Source organism: Gavia stellata, chromosome 14 (genome assembly GCF_030936135.1).
Source record: "Gavia stellata isolate bGavSte3 chromosome 14, bGavSte3.hap2, whole genome shotgun sequence".
Classification (NCBI taxonomy): domain Eukaryota; kingdom Metazoa; phylum Chordata; class Aves; order Gaviiformes; family Gaviidae; genus Gavia; species Gavia stellata.
This window is the reverse complement of record NC_082607.1, coordinates 19,739,708-19,761,813: the sequence shown is the minus strand read 5'-3', so window position 1 is coordinate 19,761,813 and position 22,106 is coordinate 19,739,708. Positions and strand designations below refer to the sequence as shown.

The window sequence follows — 22,106 nt, the reverse complement described above, 5'->3', positions numbered from 1 at the left end:
GGGAAAGACCAGTGCTCTGAAACCTCTTTTTTTTTTTTAATGGAACATGGTGCTATGCTTTTACTTCAATGGGGTTTTTTCCCCTCATTTATGGCTACCTCAGAAAGTCTCTGCGAGTTCGTTATTCAGACCGATGAGTAACTGATGTCTCTCGTTATACCACTCCTCTGTCCGAGGCACATGCCAATCATCAGGAGAGGCTTTTCAGAAGTTATACTTTATTAGTGTCTTTGCAGACAGTATTTGGTCTAGTGTAAGGGAATGAAGACTCATTCTCCTACGAAATACAGAGCTAGCTAAAATTTATCAGTGTACTGTAGGTGACTTAGAAACGCTAAGCGTTACTGGTTGCTAACTGACTTCCTTAGGAAGACTCAAGGATTAATTTGTTTTGCTGTGCTTATTGAACAGATGGGATGTTCTTTCCTCCAGTGACAGGTAATCAATTCTAATCCAGACTCTCATCTGTGGTTGACTTTAAAGAGCTACCCCAGTGAAAAAATGCCATTTTTCATGGGAAGATGAGTCCAAAACACCTCTAGCACTTTTCATAGCTTTCTACTGAAACATATTCCAGGTAAAATGTCTACTTCAAGGTCAGTGCTTCTCTTCTTGCAGTCAAATGATGTGCAGCCACCAGAAACATTTCATCACTATGAACGTACATTTCCTTTCTGAGGTAGCCTTGGCACGCTTGTTTTGTCATTATTCAAGCTGTGTGTTTGAAAAGTAGAGGCTTTACTAGCTAGCATGCAAGCTTATGCAAACACAGAAGTAAGCAGTTATGGGATGTACATTTTTTACTTCCTACAGTCATGATGTGTTGTATCCTTCTTCCTCTGGGCTTTATTTCTGTTAGTTTAAAAAATTGTACTTCTAGTGTATGCACTGTTAACTAGTCACACTTTCCTTCCAGGCATAATTAAAGAGAAGTGTCACTAACTGTATTATCCTTGTATATTTTGAGGGAAAGCCGTGAAACCCGTATGCTAATATATATATATCATGAATTCATTCAGAGGGGCTAAAGTTATTGTTATCAACTTCTCTAGAGTAGAGCGTATAAAATCCTTATATCTTGACATTCCAGGACATTTGAAACAAGTGCCTTGCAAATACACTATCACTTTGGCTTAAAAATCTCTAAGACAAAATTGTTCAAAAATTTATTATTAATGCAAGACTGAGACATTATTTTAAAGTATTATTTCTTTACTAGGTTCTAGGGCTCTAGCTTTATCCAGCAAAGTATTTAAGAACATGCATACTTTTAGAACAGATAATATTTTTACCTTTAATGATTATTTACATGCATAAAAAAATACTGTATCTTCCTAGATGGGGGTCAGAGAGCTCTGCATGTTCTAGAGTTGAACCACACTGGAGATGAGCGGGGAATTTGTGAAGAAGAGTTTAGTCTTTCATTTAACTTATTCCTAATTGCGAAAGACCTGCAACTGCTTTGGATGTGTTTTGCAAATATCTTTAAGACAGTTTAACGCTCCCCAGTGACAATCCTTTTATACAGAATATCCAATCCACTTCTTAGCTGTCCCAGCACAGACAGCTCATGTTGTATTTACATCTTGGGTTATGCAAATGCAACTTTGAAACACCATGTGCACACAGTGAAGCTCACTACTTTTTGAGAATTGGTGGAAGTAACTGGCAAATGACAATGAGTTTTTCAGCCATCGGGCTCCCACGGCGCTATAAAAAGGGGTGTCAATCAGGTATTGTGTCAACAGGGACTTGGGTTTATTTTTGAACATGGACGCACGCAAATACAATTATTCTTTTTCCAGGATCAGAGCCTAATGCATTTTAAGCACCACGGTCTTCAGGGAACTGCCTCTATTGCAATAACCCGGCTCTGCTCCTGCCAGTGTCCAAACTTCCACCAAGTTCAAGCAGCCCAGCCTTTTCCCACACTGTTTACACACAAGCCCTTCTCTCTGATGTGCTCAGGGTGGCAATTCCAATCACCAGCCCTTCTTCCATCAGCCCCATTTCCAAAAATCTCTTGACCCCCACCAAGAATACTTCTTCAAGAGGGCTGCAGGGCCAAGACCTCCTCTCTGAAGAGTGTTTCCATAACAGTGAGGAGCTACGGATGTGGGGAATGAGTATACTGTACTCCACTGATTGATTGATTTTTTTTTTTTAACTATTTTTTAGCTCAGGTGCTTCCTTTTCGGTTTTTAGCAGTTGCTGCTCAAGACTGAGCATTTCAGAGCAAGGGCTTCATTTTCATCTGTGGGGAGGAGAGGACTACACTTGCTGTTACATGAACAATAAATTCATATATTAATTAAGAAATAATGCTTTGTTTTAAAAAAAACCATGCAGCTAATCCGTGGAGAGGGGAAGAAAATATTTTTTTCTAAGTAAGTGTATAGTTTCCAAACTGTGTGGGTAAAAAACATTGAAGGCAAACAAGATGAAATATGACCTGGTTAACTGTTCTCCTGGAAATCACAGCGGCCCTGATCAAGAAGTGCAAGTGAGAGGAGACAGCATTCAGTATTTCTCTGTGTTGTCATTTATTGGTGAAGATGAAACTGTGTGATTCGTGTCCGTTACACTATCATGACAAAATGACCGTAATGGGGACTGTCTGATAGTAAAAAGGAACTTCATAATGGATTAAAAGATCTTTGCCTTTAATTACTCAGAGCTGTTTTTCTTATGGCTGCTAGAGAGACACTCTGCCTTAGAAATAAAACCACACAGGCTGTTCCAATAAACCTGTAGAATTAAGGCACTTTTACCAAAATAGATTTCAAAAGGCAACAAGTCAAAAAACAACAATTAAGTAATTTGCATATGCCTATATATTAAGTTTTACGATAACCTGGTTTATATTTAGTTCACACAAACAAATTAACAAAATATAGCAGCATACAACCTATGAAAAGCTTAAGAAATTTATTAGATGCACAGATAAAGTGCTGTAACAGAGAAACTTGTGTAAATCTTTTTTAAAATAAATAAGGTACAGTTAAACCACCTTTGACTCATTTTAGCTCCGAAAGAAAAGTCAGCCTAAGTTTTACTGATCTGAATTTTAAGGTCAAGGTGAAATATATCATAACTATAACAGTGGTTGCGATCTCTATCAACTGTTTGAGTCTCCTGTTCCTCTTGAGTTTTCCCAGAAGCAGGAAGGCTATTGCAAAACGTATACATTAGAGATAGTTCCTTTTACAGAAACATTTTTGTAATAAAGTGTGGTTGCTCAAATACATGTTAAAATATTTAACAAGGAAACAATTTTCTTCTGATCCAGTCGATCTTTTAAACAAGACAATGTATTCTTTCTACGATGCAGCCCACAGGAGGGAACAGAAGTAAACATCCTCCTTAACCGAAGACTGTTTTGCTTTAAGAACTAAACTATTGCATTATATGAGAGCAAGAAATACCCATTTGGTGTTATCCCTTTCTCCAAACATACAGCCCAGGGATAGACTTATTTTTGCCTTAATCTCAAAGGTCCATTGGTCTTCAGGAAAGACACCCATTAAAAAGAGGTTCCCTTTAAGGGTCGTCTTATATAGCAAGATCTTTTACTGCCTTTCCATCTGGGGAAGCTCTCTGATGGCAGGACTGTCACTGTTGGAGTTTTGGATGCTGCTAGGTTTTTGTGCTCTGTTATCTGTCATTTCAGGCACTTTGGGGCTAACATGGCTGTTTGATTTAAGTCAATGCAATAATATTAGCAATATGGTCAATACTCAGACGGGTCACCACAGTTTCCTTCATACACTGAGGATTTCAAATTCTTCTTCCAATTCAAATAGCTTGTCAGTAGATTCAATGAGTTCTGAAAAAAAAAAAAAAAGAATGAAACAATTTAGAATCTAAAGACATGCCCGGTTTACTTAAAAACACAAACAAAACCCCCCACTTTTCTGGAATGTGTTCTTCAAAGTATTTTGTACGATTAAAAAACCCAAACATCTGTGCTAGCAATTGTATGTGGCCTGTTTGGAAAACTGTCTGATATTCTGTAAGAATCAGGCATTTAGCCACATGGTGATTGCTCGACACTTAGGAAAGCATAGTTATTCCAGCTGTGACCATTCTGCTGTTTGCTAATGGGGAATGTTCTGCCGCGCGATGGTACTTCCAGTCGGTGCTGCACCTGCTCCTGTAGTTGTCACTTCTGGCTTTGTTGGAGGTATGAAAGGAGGCCAGTGGGGCGGATGCTTCTGGACCAGCTCAAACATCCGTAGACTCTGTTGCTTTAGAATCTCCTGAGGACAGAATACTTCTGTTTTAAAAGAGGCCTCAAGAGAACCTTCAAACACGAAAATTGTCTGCTTAATTAAAAACATTTTTAATTATGTATGCCTATCAAAAACCAAAGGCTTTATGCAGACCTACGGTGAAAACCCGTTGTTTCAGGCACCTGCCATTACACATCACTGCCTCACAAGTCTCTGTAATATTTTCCTAGTTGAAAACACACCTGGTAGACAGATCTCTTGATCTGTCCTACAAGTTATCAGTGTGTTATGATTAGCTTTGATTTCAGTACACCTATAATTTTGTTTACATGTAGCAGACACCAAGAACATACAGTATTTTCTGCCTTTTAAAAGAAAATTACTTGCATGGACCTCCCTGTGTTCAAGTTTTCTGTTGATAAATGGGAACAAAAGACAAATCTATCAACTCCAAAAAACCAACAGATTTTGAAGGGTAGGTTTTCATCAAGAGAAACAAGTTGTTATTGAAGCCAAATTCCACTTGTCTTCAGTCAGGTAAGCTACATCATATCCTGCGTTTCAGTCATTTACAAACTGCTTTCCTTAGCTTTTTTTTTTTAAAATAAGTGTCTTTAGAGGTTGATATTACTTCACGTTCGTACTTCTGGTGCTTAGTATACCAACTGCATGCAGAAATGTCCTAAAATTCTTTTCCTGTGGCAGCAAGCACCTTTTGTGTGTCCTGCAGTTGAGCAGGAGCTGGAGGGATTCAGCACTTACAGAATCGGATCTTTTGTGGTACCAGGGACTAACAGTCATAATTAGAACACGTAATAATCCATTATGTCAAACAATACAAAAGGATCAGGAAGCAAATAAATAAATTGCTACAACATGGCAGTTAAAACTTCCTTTTAACATTTATTTCTCAGTAAATGACTAAGTTTCAGCTAGTAACATAGTAGCGCTAAGGAAAGAAACACTTTTCAAGGGTATATACCTAGACTCGCTTTCCAAGTGGCAGGGTTCATGGCTGTCAAAATGCTGAACAAGCTCCGATAAGCAGTTCAGTAGTATTGGATTACCCTGACGCGTTAATGTGTTCTTCTCTATGGCTCATTTAATTTGCATGCAGAGAAAGATGTAATGGGAATTTCCATTTTAAAAAAAAAGTATACATTGTTTCACACAGAGTAAATAAAGATAGTATTATTACCTTTTGTACAAGACTACACCAGTTGTCAAAATCACATTCTTCTTTGCAAAAGAAGCCCTAAGGAAAAAATACATACAGTAGTAGTATTAAATAGTAACAGTTCGTCAGTGAGTGAAGGATGCTGTGGTATCTTTATGCATTGTTTAAAGCTTTAGAAACAACGCATCTCGAGTGACAATCAATCGCCCTTAACCCAACCAAAGGATACTGGCATGGGATTAGATTTAACTTCTTCAGCTACCACAGTATTCTTGTGATGTATACTGGATGACTTCTACAAGTAGTTCCATTTAAAGAAAGACTTTTAAATTATGATATAAAGTAAGTTAAGCTTAAGTAAGTAACTTGTCCAGAGTGACCATGCGTATGTGGTAGTGATGGCATAAAATAAGGAAACCTGATTCAGTTCCTTGCTTTGACCTTCAAAATACTTCTTGCAGAAGGTAAATGCTGCTCAGTAAAGAAAATGAATCGGCTCCCGAGGATACAAACAGCCAGTTCCCTGCTTGACCTGAGATTAATGTATCCTATGCAGTTTATATATAACTACCACATGTTGAATTTTAGATCGTAGAAGACTGCCCCGTGATCTTGATTCTGCCCAAGGAAATGCATTACTGCCCTTATCAATACACAGAGGTATTACTTTGCAATAAAGTATACACATCTATTATTTCCTAACACCTACTAAAGCTACTGAAGGGTCCAAATTCATGATCTTCATTCTGTGCGGAGCCTGCTGGCAGTGGAAGCTCTGGTCATCAACTGTGCCATTTTCTTCCGAGTCTACAAAACTTTGAGTGGTGTGGGGGTCCAAATAGATCAGTTCATTGCCTGTACGGGTAAAAGCCATAGGGTGATAATAAGCAAGAGACTTTAATAAGCACTTATTCCATCCGGACTCATAAAACAGAAATTACATTATCATCACAGTCAATATCTAGACTTTCTGACTAGGGGGTCTTTAAGAGAATCGGAAAGTTAGACACAGTAGTTTCCCACAGGGTATTTAGTATGATTTTCTATTGTGACCTATTACTGTAGATTTTTTGGTTGGGTCGTTCTACCTTTGTCGCACGCTTTCCTTTTTCTATGTGAGGTCCAGTACATTTTTTTTTAAATCTCAACTGTTGTAATCACTAACGTTCCACAGATCAAAAGGTACAGGATGACCACAAATGCAGTCTGTAATCCCACTAGGCATTCATTCAGAAATTGGAACAAAGAAGTCTAACTAAAACAGTTCAGGTTTTACAAAAGGAAGAACAAAATATCCATAAAATTATGGATCGAACTGGGGTGAAATCTGAAAGACTGGATCTAGTACTAACTATTGCTTTAATTAATAAAGGAAGACATGGAAGAAGGTGAAAAAGATACTGCTATCAGAAAAAGTTTGAAAAACAAGAAAATAATTTAAGAAAACTGTGAAGCAAAAGAATAAAACAAGACACCCTTCATTAGGAAGTATTAATGATTAGGAAAAGAAATCAGTATTTTAGCAGTAGTGACATTTGACACTCGTCGAATGCTATCAACTATTCTTAGTGTGCTCTTCTTGCTTATATCATTACTTATTTTTACGTCGAGCTTTGCTGCTACTTTTCCGTTCCTGTAAGGATGATATCACACTGTTCCTGAAGTATTTGAGGTATGTTTCTTCATTTCTTCTGCTCGACTCTCATGCTTAAACAGCTTACTATTTCTCATTCCCCAAAAAAAAAACCCAAAAAACCTTTCTCTTTAGATCATATGCATATTTGGAATAAGTTTCTTTTTTCCTTACCTAAAAATCCTATGAAATAATAGGCATTATTTGGTTTCCCTCCTAATGCTCCCAAAGACTGTGGCATCTTAAAGCATTCCTAGGAGTTCAAAGGGAGAAAAATGAAATTGTAGTTGATTTGTTTATTGATGTAACAGATACCTGAACTTATTTCACAATAACAAACAATTCACTGAAAAAAACCTTACTTTAAACGCATCAATATACACTGGATTTATGTGATTTATCCCTAGTCGTAGAGGTATAATAAGCAAGAGGGGCTTCCAGCCTGTGCAGAATCCTGCTGTGTTCTTATTTCGGCCAAGAGCACTTCTGTGCAAATGTGCACTGCTGTGGGCTGCGCTGCTGCTCTGGGGAGGGGACCAGCACATTTTCTCTGTGGAAATAAAACCAGGAATCGATGAATGCACAAAGGAACACAGAGCAGATCTTCCTCGCAGTCATGAATTAAGCTACTTTGCCAGACATCTTTACAGAGCCCCTGTTTTAAGACAAAAGGAGCAGGGCGTGGAAATTGTAACTATTTAGTAGAAGTAATTCTAGCAGAGTATGTGCTGGCACATTAGTGAGGCATGAGATAAATGACTGGGGGATGAAAATTTAAGACAAGTTACATTTACTACTAGCATTATTAATACTGTCAAGCTTTGCCCATAAAATGTCAGGGAAAGGAAATGGCAGAGATGATTGCATTAGAAACTCTTCAGGGAACTCTGCGCTTCCAACGATGGGAACATAAAATAAGCAGAAGTAGGGACTAAAGTAGAAATAGGCTGTGGCTAAATACCACTTGTGAACCCACCTGTAGGTTGGCCACCAAAAAGGCCTACACTGTTCTGTGCTAGCTTTAGTTTCACACACCCAAAACCTGAGTTTGTGTTTCCTTTATTCCTTTTCTTACCCTGGGAACAAGTAGGGATGGCCCAAAAGTATTTTGTTCATATTTAGATACATTCAGGAAAGTGGAGTCAAATCAAAAACTGCAACCAGAAAACTAATGTTTCACTTACTGATGTCTTCAATGACCACTGTATTGTCCATAGATACATAAACTGCTAATGAATTCCATTCATCAAATAAAGCAAGCTTCCTAAAAAACATTAAGGTAATAATTAACATAAACTAATTAGGACCACAAGGGTAGCTTTTCATTCAGGACAATTAGATGGTTCTCGCATAAAAAAATTAAATTGTTTCTTTGGAAAAACATCTTTGTTGGATTTTTTTTTAAGTCTCCATGTAATAAAAAGCTAACTTTGAATATTTAATGTTTAGTATATTTAGAAAAATAAATACTGAGTGGTACCAGGAAAAGCACACACACTGTACCATGTGAAAACTGTTTTGTCCTTTTGCCAAATGCAGTGATAGTAACAGCTCAACCACATAATGAGGTTTATTACTTTTTATTGCATTTAACAGCTTCCGCAATGGGATCCTGCCCACTGTGCCTGGCATTGTCTAGAGAAGGAAAAAATTCCTGTGCCAGTTTTGCACATTATTTTTTGCTTAAGAAGTTCCACTAAATTCAGTGGAACTACTTCTGTGCGCGTGCGGACAGCAGAGTCAGGGTGTTAAAAGCTAGATCAGCTCAAGGTTTTCAGCACCCAGAAGTTAGGAGGGAGGCATTACAGCACACAGGTTACTGTCCCCTTGTGTGAAATCCAAAACTCTGAGGAAGGGAGCTACACTCTTAAGCTGCACCAGCAGAGTCAGCTGTCTAAAATAAGCCAGAGAAACCTGTATGCGAGCACTAAGCCATGAAGAATTTGTAAGTGAAAAGAGCTGGAGGCCAGGGCACACTTTGGCTCCTCTCTCTCTCCAGAACATGTGTCTGCCCCAGGGCTGCAAAGAATCTCTGCTGAGCACTCAGGACCTGCAGCCTAGCATCTACTTGAGATCTGGCACCTCCACCTATCCCTCAAAAACAGAGCAAAGTCAACTCTTCCAAGTGTGGCTTCTAGACTAGGAGGAGCTGCCCATGCTTTATACAGCAGCCTCCAGGCAGAACTGCAGCTCAGTGAAGAATTGCAGTTCCGTTCCCTCCTGGGCCTGGATGGCTTCACTCTGATGTTTCATACCGCCACTCTAATCTGCATGGTGGCACTCTTGACCTGTCAAAGCTGTGCCACTTTGTGGAAAGGAATACATATCTCTGGTGCTTACTCGTTAGGGCATGTAGACGGCAGAGCAGAAGAGAGCTTTTTGCAGGTCTTCACCAGGCTCTTGGTATATTAAAATTTAGAACTCACCCAGTCCCAGCTCAGTACCTGCCCACCGGCTACAGCATCATGGTCTGCACTGTACTTGCAAACACATGGCATGTATATTCCTGATTCTGACAGAGAGGGAGATCAGCCTTTAAAACTCTGTCCTGGGCCTTATCTTCGTCTCTGAGCTTAGCTGCCCCAGGGGAGTACGTTCTGAATGAGTCGTGCGATTTGACTTACTTCAGTACTTGAGCAACTGTATTTGGTCCAAACCATTCTCCAATTGATTTCCCCTCTCCAACACCCATCTGTGCTGTTTTTATGAGGGAAAACACACACACACAAATTAAAAAAGAGACCACAGAGAGTCTGGTCACAACATATGTTAAATAACATGACCTACTAATATTCTGACATACATTCTAGAGCAATTGCAAACTGAGTTTAGCAACAACAATTATGCTCTTTTCAAGTCTTAATTACTGCTAGTTCCTTTACAAAAAGTTTCTAAACTGTAATGAGGATTACTAATATTAGTGTCCTTTGTTACAAATTACAGCAAAAAGCTTCGTGACTGTATTTTAATACTATCAACTCTGGTACCCAAGGCTTACGTACTTTATCAAGAGCTAGATTCTAGTATACAGATTTATTTAGGTCTCTGTGAATAACATTTCTGAATTATTATACTTTGTACCCATTTGCATGCATTTTTACTTATATATAAACATATACATTGTCTTCACAATGACCTTTTTAAAATTTTGAATTAACGTATTTCAAATTAGAAAGTTTCAACACAGTAGAAATTTCAGTGGAAAAAAAGAAGTTGATGTGTGTTCTTACCCATTTGGTGGATGGAATAACAGCAATCTTTTCTATCTAGAAAGCACCGTAAGATTCTATGATACTCTTCTGGTTGTTTTTTGTGTTTTTCCCATTGCCAATCTTACAGAAAAAAAGTTATACAGATTAAAAAATAGTAGTGTTTCCATCGTCCTGATCAAATTTCTAGATAGTAGAAAGCCATACAATGAGATATTAAAAGATTAATGTACAATTCATCTCCAATATTTACATTTTGTTTAGAGTTCCTAGAAGTCACAGCTTGCCATTTATTATCAAGCTGTCCTTTAGCATCACAGGCTAGATTGTGAAAACTGGGAAAATAAAAATGTCAACTGCAAATATATTCTGAGCGATCGCTGCTGAGAACTGATAGCTGTTGCTATATGTGAGCTTCCAAGATTGTTTAAAATTATATGCTCTCTTCAGATTCTGTTAGCTTTGTAAGCATAATGTAAGCATTCATAAGACAATGATAGAAGATCCATAAAGCAAAGACCAAACACAACGCTGGCCCTCTCCCACAGCAAAACCCAAAACATAGCTTCATCATGTATGCTCTTGCTTGTAACGTAAGGTAGTTACCTCCCATTTACTGACAGAGAAGCACGTACATAGGGCTGATACTATGAAGTAGCTACATACTATGAGTTCATATTTTAGGTCTTCTCAGGTAATTTGTTTCTTTCCTACTCCTTCAGTTAAGCCTTTGCACCTCCGTTCCGTGGATTCAGTTTATTACAGTAGATAAATCCACAAAGCGTGCTGCCGTAGAAACCACAGCACAATAGTATAAGGATTTACAGACCTAACCTTAATAATTTCATTGATACAGCAGCTACACACAGACCAGACCTATGATACTTACCTGTGATCCCGGGACGTGAGGTGTTGATACAGGCTTAAGGGCTTGCACTAATGGGTTCTGCTGTGGGGTTTGGACCTCAGGCTGGTGACAGGTGAGTGGTCTGTGAAGTACTTTGTATGATGCCTATCACTATGTCACTATTCACACAGTCACTGTGTGCAAACATTTGGTGGCTATGTAAGCAATGAAGAGAAGGGTAAGAACTCAGACCCATGGTGACAGGTTTTCCCTTGGCCTCAGCTTGGGTATTCCTCAAAAAGATTTATAAAATAACGACAATAGGATTCCCTATTTGTCCTCGCTCTACTTCTATTTCTCTGCTTGAGGCTGGCATGATACCGCCCCATCAGACAAGAGTATTTCACTAGTAACTTCTATCAGGGCATCAAAGAAAGTTTCATTAATAAATTTAGGTTTTGTGCTTTTAAGGAAAACTACGACAAAAATTAAACAAGAATTAAACTCAGCAACAGTACTCGCCTCTTCCTAAATGTCTGCAGATCAGTGCTTGTGCCAGCATCATCTGCCCACATCGCAGCATACATCCCCAGCCAGCATCAGACGAAGGGCCAGTGCCTCCTATTAAAAAAAAATTCATTACAATCAATATGGGCTTTAAAATGAGCGCAGCACCAGAAAGGAAATTTCAGAGCTAAAATCTCTAACAACTGTCCTATGGACAAGAGGCACTGAGCAAGACCTTTTTGTTCCATATTGCTGGTGTAACTTTACAGCTTGCTCTACAAACCTGAAGACCTGATTATATGCAGGTACAAGTAAATGCAGTTTTTAATAGCTTTAATATTTTGTTTACATAAACAGTTAAAATGATCCTATGATGTTCTAATACTATAAAAATAATTTTTCAGTCCATGATAACATCAGTAATCCTGCTATCTAATTTATAACAAGGCAGCTGGTCTGCTGCATACTCACCAATAGGCGAAAACTTTCTTCTATACGTAAACCAGAGACGAGCACTTATATCCAACAATAACTTAGACTTGTCTGGAATATTTTTAAGAGGAAAGAAATTATTAAAATGAACTTTTAAAACTGAAATATTCTAATTTTCCCTCTACAGTCAATATATAGAGTGTATGAAAGACTCCTGTTAGCTTTTATATATAAGACCCTTAATACTTAAAACATTTTTTAGCTGTTTAAACAGGGAGAGCTTTTATAGACTGCTAATTAAAGTTAACTTATTAAGGATAAAATAATTATTAGCAAATGAAGTTTTACAAGATGTTTGGAATGACTATACCCAGCTTGAAGAAAACAACGATGGAGAACTATGTCCTCAGGAAAGAACTGGTAAAGCAAGTTGAGAAACGTGAAGAATTTCTACATGCAAACAACATGGAATTATGCATTACCTCCAAACCCAATACAAAGCCATTTTAAGAAAAGCTTAATAATATTAAATTTAATTAAATCTCTTTCTTTTTTTTTTTTTTTGTTAATATGTGCACTTACAGAATTCTCCCAAAGGCTCTGAAGAATTCTTAAGAATCTTATTTGCTGCACTTTCTCTGAGCCATGGCTCAGACTGACTGGCCTTTTCAAGGGATCCTTCAGCCGCTCAAGGCTGTATGCAGTACCCTCGGCTGCGTGAACACCACGCCTGCATCGATGGCCACTGCCTCTGACTCGTAACACAGGGGGATGCCCTTGTCTTCTCCTCAAGGAGCAAAACGCATTTCTGAAATCTTATTTTTATATGATATATAAATACATCACTCTGCTATGACTTGTAGGTTATGTATTTATGTTCACCAAAATACAGTATGTGCCCTAGATTAATTGTATTATTACTGTTATTATTCTTCGTTTGAAATATCATTTTAGTTGCAAAACCAGGCTGCAGACAGCATCCCTCAAGGAAAAATAACATTAGTAATACTGAACATTCCCCCAAAGTTACTTATTTATCTATTTCTGAGGCATTTGGTGTTGAGAAGTGACCAGCCTCATACCTGACTAGCCTTTGCTACAAATACCATCTCTTTGCATGAATTATGGTAGAAAGTACATTGGTAAACTTCTGGTTTCATTTTAGGATGAATACTGCTGCTTAGAGTTGGTTTCTTGTTGATGGACAAAAATAAACTTCTCTCACAAGGCATTTAGAGAATGTAAGGAAATCAGGAGCTGCTGCTGCACGTGAATCTACGAATGCTCTACAGATTAATTTTCATTCTAAAGATACCTGTGTTTAGGTGGTGTTGCCTTCCTAGAATCCACACTGGCTCATCAGTTTCTGGAAATTCTTCTAAGTAGTCTGACAAAATAGTGATCTGGTTTTCATACCTAGATAAAACTGAAGAGGAATACACAAAATTCAAACTCCATTTTGTCCCTTTGTTCTTTTATCCACAACTTTGACTTCTTAGACTGAGCTAGTTGTAGCTAGTCTTTGGGTCTTCTGAACGGTGCTGCCAGCTGCCTTTACCCTTTAACAAGCTGTTCTGACACCAAAACATCCAATGTCTTGGCTGGTTTTTGTTTTGATCCTCAGCGAGTGCTAAGAGAATAACACGGCTGACACCTTGATTATACGCAGTCTGACTGAAGCCAGTAGCAGAAGGTCAGGATGACTGCAGTGAGAGTAAGATTTGATTCAAGGAAATGAGGAAAGGGAAAAAGAATTTAGGCAGCACAGCATACGTGTCCATGCCCTAAACATACAAATACTGCCACTCAGAGCGATTATGTCCTTGTGCTTAATGGGAAGCATGTGAAAAGGGTTAGCAAGACTGGGTTTTAGTTTCCTAACTGGAGATTTGAAACACTTCAAAATAAAAGATGTATTAATGCTATTATTCAATGCTAGACCTATTTACAGTAAAATAACAAATGATAATTAATACTACTTAAAGTCGACCATTCAAACAATTTTTAGATAATTAAAACAGGGTTTGTTGGAAGAGGAAAACAGGCCTTCAAGTGTAAAAATGAATGCAAAATCATTTCTTTTACATACCAGTCTTAAGGAATATACTGCTAAAAAATCAGAACTTGAAAGTCAGAGCAAACACAATTATATTTTGCTCTTCAAGTAAGTGCATATATATACAGTATAAAGAATGAATAATCATCAGGTAAATAAACAAAAAAACCCATTTCATGTAAAAATATACATTGTAGCAACCAGAAGTGGAAACTGAGCTACACCACCCCGATTCGAGCACCCAGGGCCAGCGCTACCAAGCGCTGCCGTTGGAGATACACCTTCTCCGCACGGGAGCGCAGGCAGTTCTTAAAAAACACGACAAACTCCTTCCTTCAGACTGGATACAGAGCAAAAGAACCTCTCACACTGTGCTCTGCCCTCTCCGGCAGAAAACTCATCGCTCATTGCACTGACGGAGTAAACAGTCTCCTTCTGAGTCCAAGCACTTAGAAGACTCTCTCTCAGCCCTCGAAACCCCACAGGAGGGACCCGCGTCCCCCCTGGGCGGCCATGGCTCTCTCCCACACCCGCTGCCACATGACACCTCAGACCATCCGGGGAAGAACTACCGGGGTCTCCCCTTTTTTCCCCGCAAAGCCCTGACCCTGCCGCCGCTGGAGCCCACAGAGCGCTCCCCGCAGAGCCGCGGCAGCCCCCCGCCCCCCGCCCCCCGGGGCTGGCAGCGGCGGCTGGCGGCGACACCGGCCTCAGGCCGCCCCGAGCCCCGGCCGAGCCCCTCCGCCCCGCAACCCCCCTCGCCAGAAGCCCCCCTGCCCCGCGCCCCTGCCCCCGGGAGAGGCGGCGGGGCCCCGTCCCCCCGCGCCAGGCAAACCCCTCACGACGGGAAGCACCGACCGACACCCCCCCCCCCCCGCCTCGCCCCTCAGCCCGCGGGCGCCTCCCGCCGCGGCGCGGCCCCGCTGACGGCCCCTGGGGCGCGCAGGCCGCTGGCCTGGCCCCTCGTCACCGCCGCCCCTACGGCCGGGGCCGCGCCGCGCTCGCCCCTCTCCCCCTCCGCGGCCCCGCGCTGCCGCCGCCGCCCCTCACCTGACTCCATCCTCCCGCTGTCACCATCCTCCTCCTCGCTCCGACACGGAGGCACAACACGGCCGCGGCGCGGGGCACCCTGGGAGGTGTAGTCCCGCTGGCCGGCCACAGCGCACCGCCTCCCGCCCGCTGGACCACAAATCCCAGCAGTCCCCGCGGCCCGAGGGGCGAGAGGAGCAGGCCCGTCGGTGCGATTGGCTGGGCTGGCCCCGGCGCCTCTCTGATTGGCCGGCGCGCGGGCCGAAGCACCGCCCCTGTCGGCAGGGGGAGGTGGCGAGGCGGCGGGCAGCATGGAGAACGCCGTGTCCGACGTGGGGGTCTGCAACCTGGCCTACGCCGGGCGCCTGGAGGAGCTGCGGGCCCAGATGCTGCGCGACAGGGCCCTGGCCACCAAGGCCGACCAGGTCAGCCGCCTGCGGCTCGCCCTGCCCGCCGGCGCGAGAGCGGGCGGCCTGTGAGGCCGCTTCCCGCGGGACGGCTCCTGTCAGCCGCCTCCCCGCCCCCACCCCCCCGCCGCCCGCTCACCGCCGCTCCCTCCCTCCCTCTCTCAGGACAACCGGACCGCGCTGCACTGGGCCTGCTCGGCGGGACACACGGACGTCGCCGACCTCCTCCTCGGCCTCGGCGTGCCTGTGGACGACAAGGACGATGTGAGTGTCGCAGCCCTCCCGGGCCCCCCCTCACCCCTGTGAGGGGCTGGCCTGAGGCGCGGGGCTGCTGCCGGGAGGCTGAGGAGGTGCTGTGAACCGGGCTGCGGGGGGGTTTGGTGGCGCAGGTTCTGTCCGGACCCTTTGCCGTCACGGTTTCAGCCGCAGAAGTGCCCCCAGCAGCGGTCCGGTGGCGCCGAGGGCCGCTCCCGGTGGCGACTGCCGCTGGGCGCTTCCTCCCTCCTCTCCCCCCTCCCCTCGGTTGGTGTATCCCCCCTCCCCTCGGTTGGTGTATCCCCCCTCCCCTCGGTTGGTGTATCCCCCCTCCCCTCAGTTGGAGTATCCAGTGCGGTGTCTGGGGGGGTTAAAAAGCACATACCGCCGTGTGAGCTAGAAAGGCAAGTTGAAGCATTTCACTCTTTTATGTGGAAGAGGGGGTAATGAGGCTTGATGAGCCTTGCTTATCGTCAAGGAATTTTAGGAGAACTGTTCTTATGAACAAAGTTGCAAAATCAGGGGTGTTGGGGTTGTTGTTGGGGGTTTTCGTGTTACTTTTACCTCAGTATCATCCTCTTACATGTGCCAAATCACGAGGTACCCTGAAGATTTCTCATTATTGGGGAAGGCATTACAGAGGAGGTGACAGGTTCAGTGATTTCACAGTTGGAAAGGAGATGGCTTGTTACAGTTCTAGAGGAAGGGTTGAAATAATTACATCCATTATGAAGCATCCCAGAGATCATCCTTAAAGAAGGAAATGTTGTCCCATCAGTTTAATTAGAGGGTAGGATATAGGAAAGATTGCAGAAACTTTTGGACACCCTTTTCTGCCACTTTTATTTGTTCTTAAGAAAGCACTCCTGTTCATTCTGCAGGGGCAAAGTGCCCTGCAAGATACCGTGCATAACTGCATAACAGAAGTGATTTCTGTCGTTTAACAGGCAGCTTTTGTCAGGCGCATGTGAGAGGACATGAGACTTGTCTCTCTGGTGATAATCAATAATGTTTAGCTTTAGTTTTGTACGAATATGTGCAGTATGACTAATGAGCAGTCAAGTCTCTATTGGGCTTATGCTTTGGCATGGTTTTTGCCTGAAACTCCTGGTTTGAATAACAGGGTTTTTTTCTTGCCTCCATAGGCTGGTTGGACTCCTTTACACATTGCCGCTTCGGCAGGCCGTGATGAAATTGTGAAAGCCCTCATTGCCAAGGGTGCTCATGTAAACGCGGTCAATCAGAATGGCTGTACGCCCCTGCATTATGCAGCCTCCAAAAATAAGCAGGAGGTATGTTTGCCTATGCTTCTAGAGGTGGTGTCGCTCTCGGAAGAAGTATTTAGTTATATTAACTTTTCCTCTTCCTCCTCCACTCCTTTCTCTTTCTACGTATTCAGATTGCAATCATGCTTTTAGAGAACGGAGCTGATCCGGATGCAACAGATCATTTTGAATCCACCCCATTACACAGAGCAGCAGCCAAAGGGAACCTAAAAATGGTACAGATCCTTCTGCAGCACAATGCGTCTGTTAACATACGGGACTCTGAAGGGAATACCCCTCTGTAAGTAATCTTTTATTTTTATTTTGCTTAATATAGCATAATCCCTGTGAAATGGAACTCCATTACTTCAGTTTCTTTTTTTAATTTCTCGTTGCCTCGAAATACTCCCTTGCTTCACACCCCTATGTAATTAAAAAGGATTTGAGAAAATCCTACTTAGTATTTTGCCTAAGTGTGTCTGTACACAAATACTTTAATTTGTGTTACTACATCTACTTAAAAAGTGTAGAACACCTTTCGTAATAATTTGGAATACATTCGGTTGCCACTAGAGGGTAGAAAGCAAGCTAATGGCATCAAAGTCAGAGGAAACTGGTCTTGCAGGCTGGCCTACTCTGTTCTGCCAAGCAAGAACTAATTTTGGAAGCTTTTCTTAACCTCTCTAAGGAAAATAAGTTGCAATTTAAGTACAGTCAGTCCATTGTTTGATATTACCTGAGAGATCAGTTTGAATCTTGTACCTTAGCTGCTTTGAAGTTGGTGGCAAAACTCTGCCTTGTCTACAGTGGAATCAAGATTTTGTCATGAATAAGATCAAGCAGTATGTTTTAGCTATACATAAAACCCAGTATTGTCCTGGAACACACACATTTATTCTCAAGATACTATGCCAAATGGAAAAAAGCATTTGCTGCATTTGCAGTAACTCTTCACTTCAGATTATTTTTCAGCATGGTATGATTTAGTTTATCACTTTCGATTCAAATAGAGATTACCATTTTCCAGCTTCACTGTGGATTATGTGCTCCTTAGCTTTGCTGACTGCAGAGCCAAATCCTGATCTAAAGAAGTGTCTTAATGTTGCGAAGACAGTAGCAGGAGGGAACGTTCTTGAGTTGCTTAATGACAACAGAGTGACTGGACAGCAAGCTTTGGAATCTATGTAGGTAGCTGGTTGCATGTGGTTTTGTTGTTCTAGGATGTATATCCCCCCCAACATTCATGCTGTCATTTTGACAAGGCATAATGACTGCTCTTTATATGCTTGGACTGTTTAATAGCGGCTGTGGGTTTCTTGTTCTCATTACAGTCACTTAGCCTGCGATGAAGAGAGAGTGGAGGAGGCAAAGCTGCTGGTCTCTCACGGTGCAAGTATTCACATCGAGAATAAAGAAGAACTGACCCCACTGAAAGTGGCAAAAGGTGGCCTGGGAGCCATACTTAAAAGAATGGTGGAGGGCTAGTGGGGACTTCGGACTCGACTCTCTTTCCCGTTGCACTTGTATTTAAAACTGCAAACTTTGTATTTGAATAGTTCAACTAGGATGTCATGTATGGGCATCAGCATGGTAATAAAATGTGTATCTCTAGCTTTCCTTCATGTACAGTGCCAAAACAACTGTTTGTACTTCCTGTTAATTAAACAGTTCACTGGTTTTAAAATTTTTTTCAGTATCTTGCGGTTTTCTTTCAGTTTACAGTATGATCTGTATAAATGTGGTCATTCCTTCTCTTTCAGAACCTGGTTTAGGATTATTTCTTTCAAGCAACAGGACCACAAACGCTTTAACCATTTGAAGTCAGTTTTATTTTGGAAGCTTATTCTAGAATCTTTATTTTTTCCCCTAGCCTTTGTGCTTTGTGTGTGGGTTTTTGTTTGGTTTTTGTGAGTACTGATTCTCTTCCTTCAGATGATTCTGAACTACACCTCTCCCTTTGTGGAATGCAGTTTGCTCAGTTACTTAGATAATTGTATCCATTTTTACTGCTCTTAGTCTATACAAGTGAGCTCTGAGTGTTTAAAGCTTTTCTGTTGTTATCTATTGTTATCCTGTTTCTTTGAATCTTTAAATATATGTGTTTGATGAAGTGCATTGGACTGCTTGCAGAACGCAGCTGCAGTTTCAGGGTTACCCCTGCAAATATACTATGATATAATGGATGGCTCTGGATACTTCTCTGGGATGTACTTGAATCTAATTCTATGTTCTGTTTGACGCCCATTATGTAGCACTGACTCTCGCAGTTTACCATCTTACTTTATAACAGAGGCCTGGTTTAATCTCTATTTGCTCATAGCAAATCCTAGTATTAAGTTATTAGAAGGCAGCGCTAATGGGACTGAATCTGGAAAGTGACCTTCTGTTCTGATGTTGGTAAGATCACTTTTGACACTAGTGGGATAGATTTCCCCCTTCTGAACAAACGATGCTGATGAAATTCTGGAAATAAAGAACTTTCATAAACAGCAGTCTTTGGTGTTAGAAAACTTTATTAAACTGACATGTAACAAAACCAATGTTTTCTAAATAGCTTGTACGCTTGGGATGTGAACAAGTCAGATGAAACCCTGCCATCCGTTACACAGTATGGAAATGGAACGTTTGTTCTTCAGCTGCAAGGAAAGGTTGAAACAGAAGATGACAGTTTCTACAGTTCGACTTGTAGGGATTAAGGTAATGCAATTTATTTTGATAAACAAGACAGAAACTTACAATCAAACAAATATCTTCACCAAGTACTTTAAGTCTATCCTAGAAAGCAAAATGCAGGTTAATTTTCACTGAGGATACCTATTGAGAGCAGGAGGGATTGGTTGCCTGTACAGCAAGCTCTGGCCATGCAGACCTTGCTTGAAGGAGGAACCTGACTGAGTAAATGTTTCTTATATATTGTGCAGGCACGGCTGAATACTTGAGAAAAGCTGAAGTTAGAATTCTATGTTCATCCTTGATCTTTGTATAGCAAAAAAACTGCCACAGCTCTGTAGCTTTGTAAATCTGCGTCCCTAGGAGACAGCGGCTTGAATGTTGGCTTAATATCTGCTTTCCATATTAATGATCCCTACTCCCTCAGGAGAAGATAAATGGGCCATGCAGCAAAGATTGTCGGAACATCTGAGGGAAATTCTGAAAAATGTTTCTGCATCCTGCATAGCTCTGCAGGGTTTTTGAGCTACACACCGTGGATCGATAGCTTATTTGGCTTGTGCTTTGCCAAAAGCATCAGTGGAAAGCTAGGAACAGTGCCCCATCCTTTTTAATAATCTATTTTACATGAGAGAAACTTCATAATGAGAACAAACATCTGCCAGAAGGCTTACAAAAATATCTCAATATGTTAAGAAACTCCAAATAAATGTTATTTTCCTTACCTTCCTCCTCACCCCCAGCAATCTGTTTTGCTGCTTATTTTTGCTTTTTGTTTTTTTTAATACTGTCTATTACACACTGGTGGTTAGAAGTATGAGAGGAATTATTAGACTAGAACTTGTGTTCAATTGTTCTTTATTTTTTGTATAAAAACATTAACATAACCTGAGCAATTTCTACTTTTTTAGCAAATGTAAGACCTGTGGTGTTCTAGGACGATTGTATTAGCTATTGGTAATTCCAACTTCACAAGCATAAGCTCCTATCTTACTGTAGCAAGTTATATAAGGAATACATGCAGAGAAATTTGTGGAGGTGAGATTAAGGAAAGATTATAAAATTATGATAATGACCACATATTCCCCCTTTTGATCACAATAGTGCTGTTGCAGAGATGTGAAATTTGGAAAGCAGTTGCAGTAAGAAAAATGTAACTAAGACATATATACAGGAGGTGACTTTAGAAGAACTAATACAACTACAGCAGTGTCGTGAAGAGAGTTGTTTATATTTTCCCATGAAGGGCAAGAGTAAAAGGATGCCTGGGAAAGTCAGAGAAGAAATTACCTACAATTAATGCCACTGTTAGCCAAGTCGTGGGCTCCCTTGGACCAATAATTGATTTGAATTATCTCATTAGGAAGCACCTTTGGTAAGAAATGGCACCCAAATAGGAGTAGGTCGTACTTACTCTTCTTTTGCTGTTACCGAGCATGCTTAATGTTGTAGTTCGGCATGCTTAATGTTGTAATTCGGCATGCTTACAAAACTTTGGGTATGAATATCGGGAAATTTCAGTAAGCTTCTAAACCTAGATTGAAGGATGTGAGTTTGCGGATTTTGCTTAACAAAATTGCCACAAGAGTCAACGAGAGAGATGCCAGATTAAGAAAAGACTTCCCTGCAGGTCATGACTTAAGGTTTACCCTGGATATTCTGGGGAGAGAGGAGTGTGAGGATCCACTGGTAGAATATGGCAGTGTTGGTATTAGTATGGGTTTGACCCTTGCAGTCCGGCTTAAGCAGTTTTTAGCGAAAACAATATTAGAAGAACACTGTAAACGCTTTTTTACTTTGCAGTGAGGCTAAACACTAGGATGCGCATATCAAAGAGAAATATTTGAAAGCCAGAAAAATGGGTAGAAAGGGCAATGAATACAGTTATGCTTAATGATCCAAATTAATCTTAATTAGGAGCTCATGCCTTACATCTTCAAATATTGCTTTTTTTTTTTGGTGGTCACTTTCTTGATAAACCTACTTACATCTGTAGGAACTGAACCTGAAAATTTTAGAACAGATGTATCCTTTTATCTATTTTAAAGATGACTGTTGCATATAACTAATTTTTACAGGCTAGAAACAGTCACCAAAGGATTTATGAACATTAGATCATATAAAAGACTTAAGTGCCAAAAAGTTCCAGATCCCTGAGCCAGATACCTTTTTCTGCAGTGCAAGAGACTGAAACCGGTGTCTCCTTGTGTCAGTGAATATCTGCCTCACGTAGTTCAGAAGGGAGCTGCTGAGGCTGTGTGTCTGTATTCACCTGAGCTCCATGGTCCTTGAGCTCTTTTGAAAGAACTTTTGAAGAACTGAGTTTACTTAACCTTAGAAACAAGGCCCAGAGAGAAGAGATGTCTAGTGATCAGAGTGTATATGGT

General features: G+C 41.2%; 2 protein-coding genes across 2 annotated transcripts; one reads left to right on the top strand and one right to left on the bottom strand.

The window, feature by feature from the left end:
• Positions 1-2,911: 2,911 nt before the first annotated feature.
• On the bottom strand, positions 2,912-13,463 carry ATG4A (autophagy related 4A cysteine peptidase). The gene is made up of 12 exons (XM_009807728.1): positions 13,353-13,463; positions 12,077-12,148; positions 11,621-11,719; positions 10,273-10,374; positions 9,667-9,739; positions 8,227-8,306; positions 7,405-7,592; positions 7,217-7,295; positions 6,119-6,264; positions 5,431-5,487; positions 4,148-4,259; positions 2,912-3,826 (listed from the first exon to the last, which is right to left on the bottom strand). The coding sequence occupies exons 3-12, from the start codon at positions 11,679-11,681 to the stop codon at positions 3,762-3,764; spliced, it is 963 nt and encodes a 320-aa protein (XP_009806030.2). The 5' UTR covers positions 11,682-11,719; positions 12,077-12,148; positions 13,353-13,463; the 3' UTR covers positions 2,912-3,761.
• Positions 13,464-15,433: 1,970 nt separating this feature from the next.
• Positions 15,434-19,225, top strand: PSMD10 (proteasome 26S subunit, non-ATPase 10). The gene is made up of 5 exons (XM_059824646.1): positions 15,434-15,547; positions 15,695-15,793; positions 16,930-17,076; positions 17,184-17,350; positions 18,381-19,225. The coding sequence occupies exons 1-5, from the start codon at positions 15,434-15,436 to the stop codon at positions 18,532-18,534; spliced, it is 681 nt and encodes a 226-aa protein (XP_059680629.1). The 3' UTR covers positions 18,535-19,225.
• Positions 19,226-22,106: the final 2,881 nt, after the last annotated feature.

Excerpts from the sequence above, each read along its gene's own strand:
- PSMD10 (XM_059824646.1), top strand. The coding sequence starts at position 15,434 with ATGGAGAACGCCGTGTCCGACGTGGGGGTCTGCAACCTGGCCTACGCC. Across the intron at positions 15,794-16,929 it reads CTGTGGACGACAAGGACGAT|GCTGGTTGGACTCCTTTACA; the intron begins GTGAGTGTCGCA and ends TTGCCTCCATAG. Across the intron at positions 17,077-17,183 it reads CCTCCAAAAATAAGCAGGAG|ATTGCAATCATGCTTTTAGA; the intron begins GTATGTTTGCCT and ends CTACGTATTCAG.
- ATG4A (XM_009807728.1), bottom strand. The coding sequence starts at position 11,681 with ATGCTGCGATGTGGGCAGATGATGCTGGCACAAGCACTGATCTGCAGA. Across the intron at positions 9,740-10,272 it reads TTATTCCATCCACCAAATGG|CACAGATGGGTGTTGGAGAG; the intron begins GTAAGAACACAC and ends TCATAAAAACAG. Across the intron at positions 7,593-8,226 it reads AGTGGTCATTGAAGACATCA|AGAAAATGTGCTGGTCCCCT; the intron begins GTAAGTGAAACA and ends TTATTTCCACAG.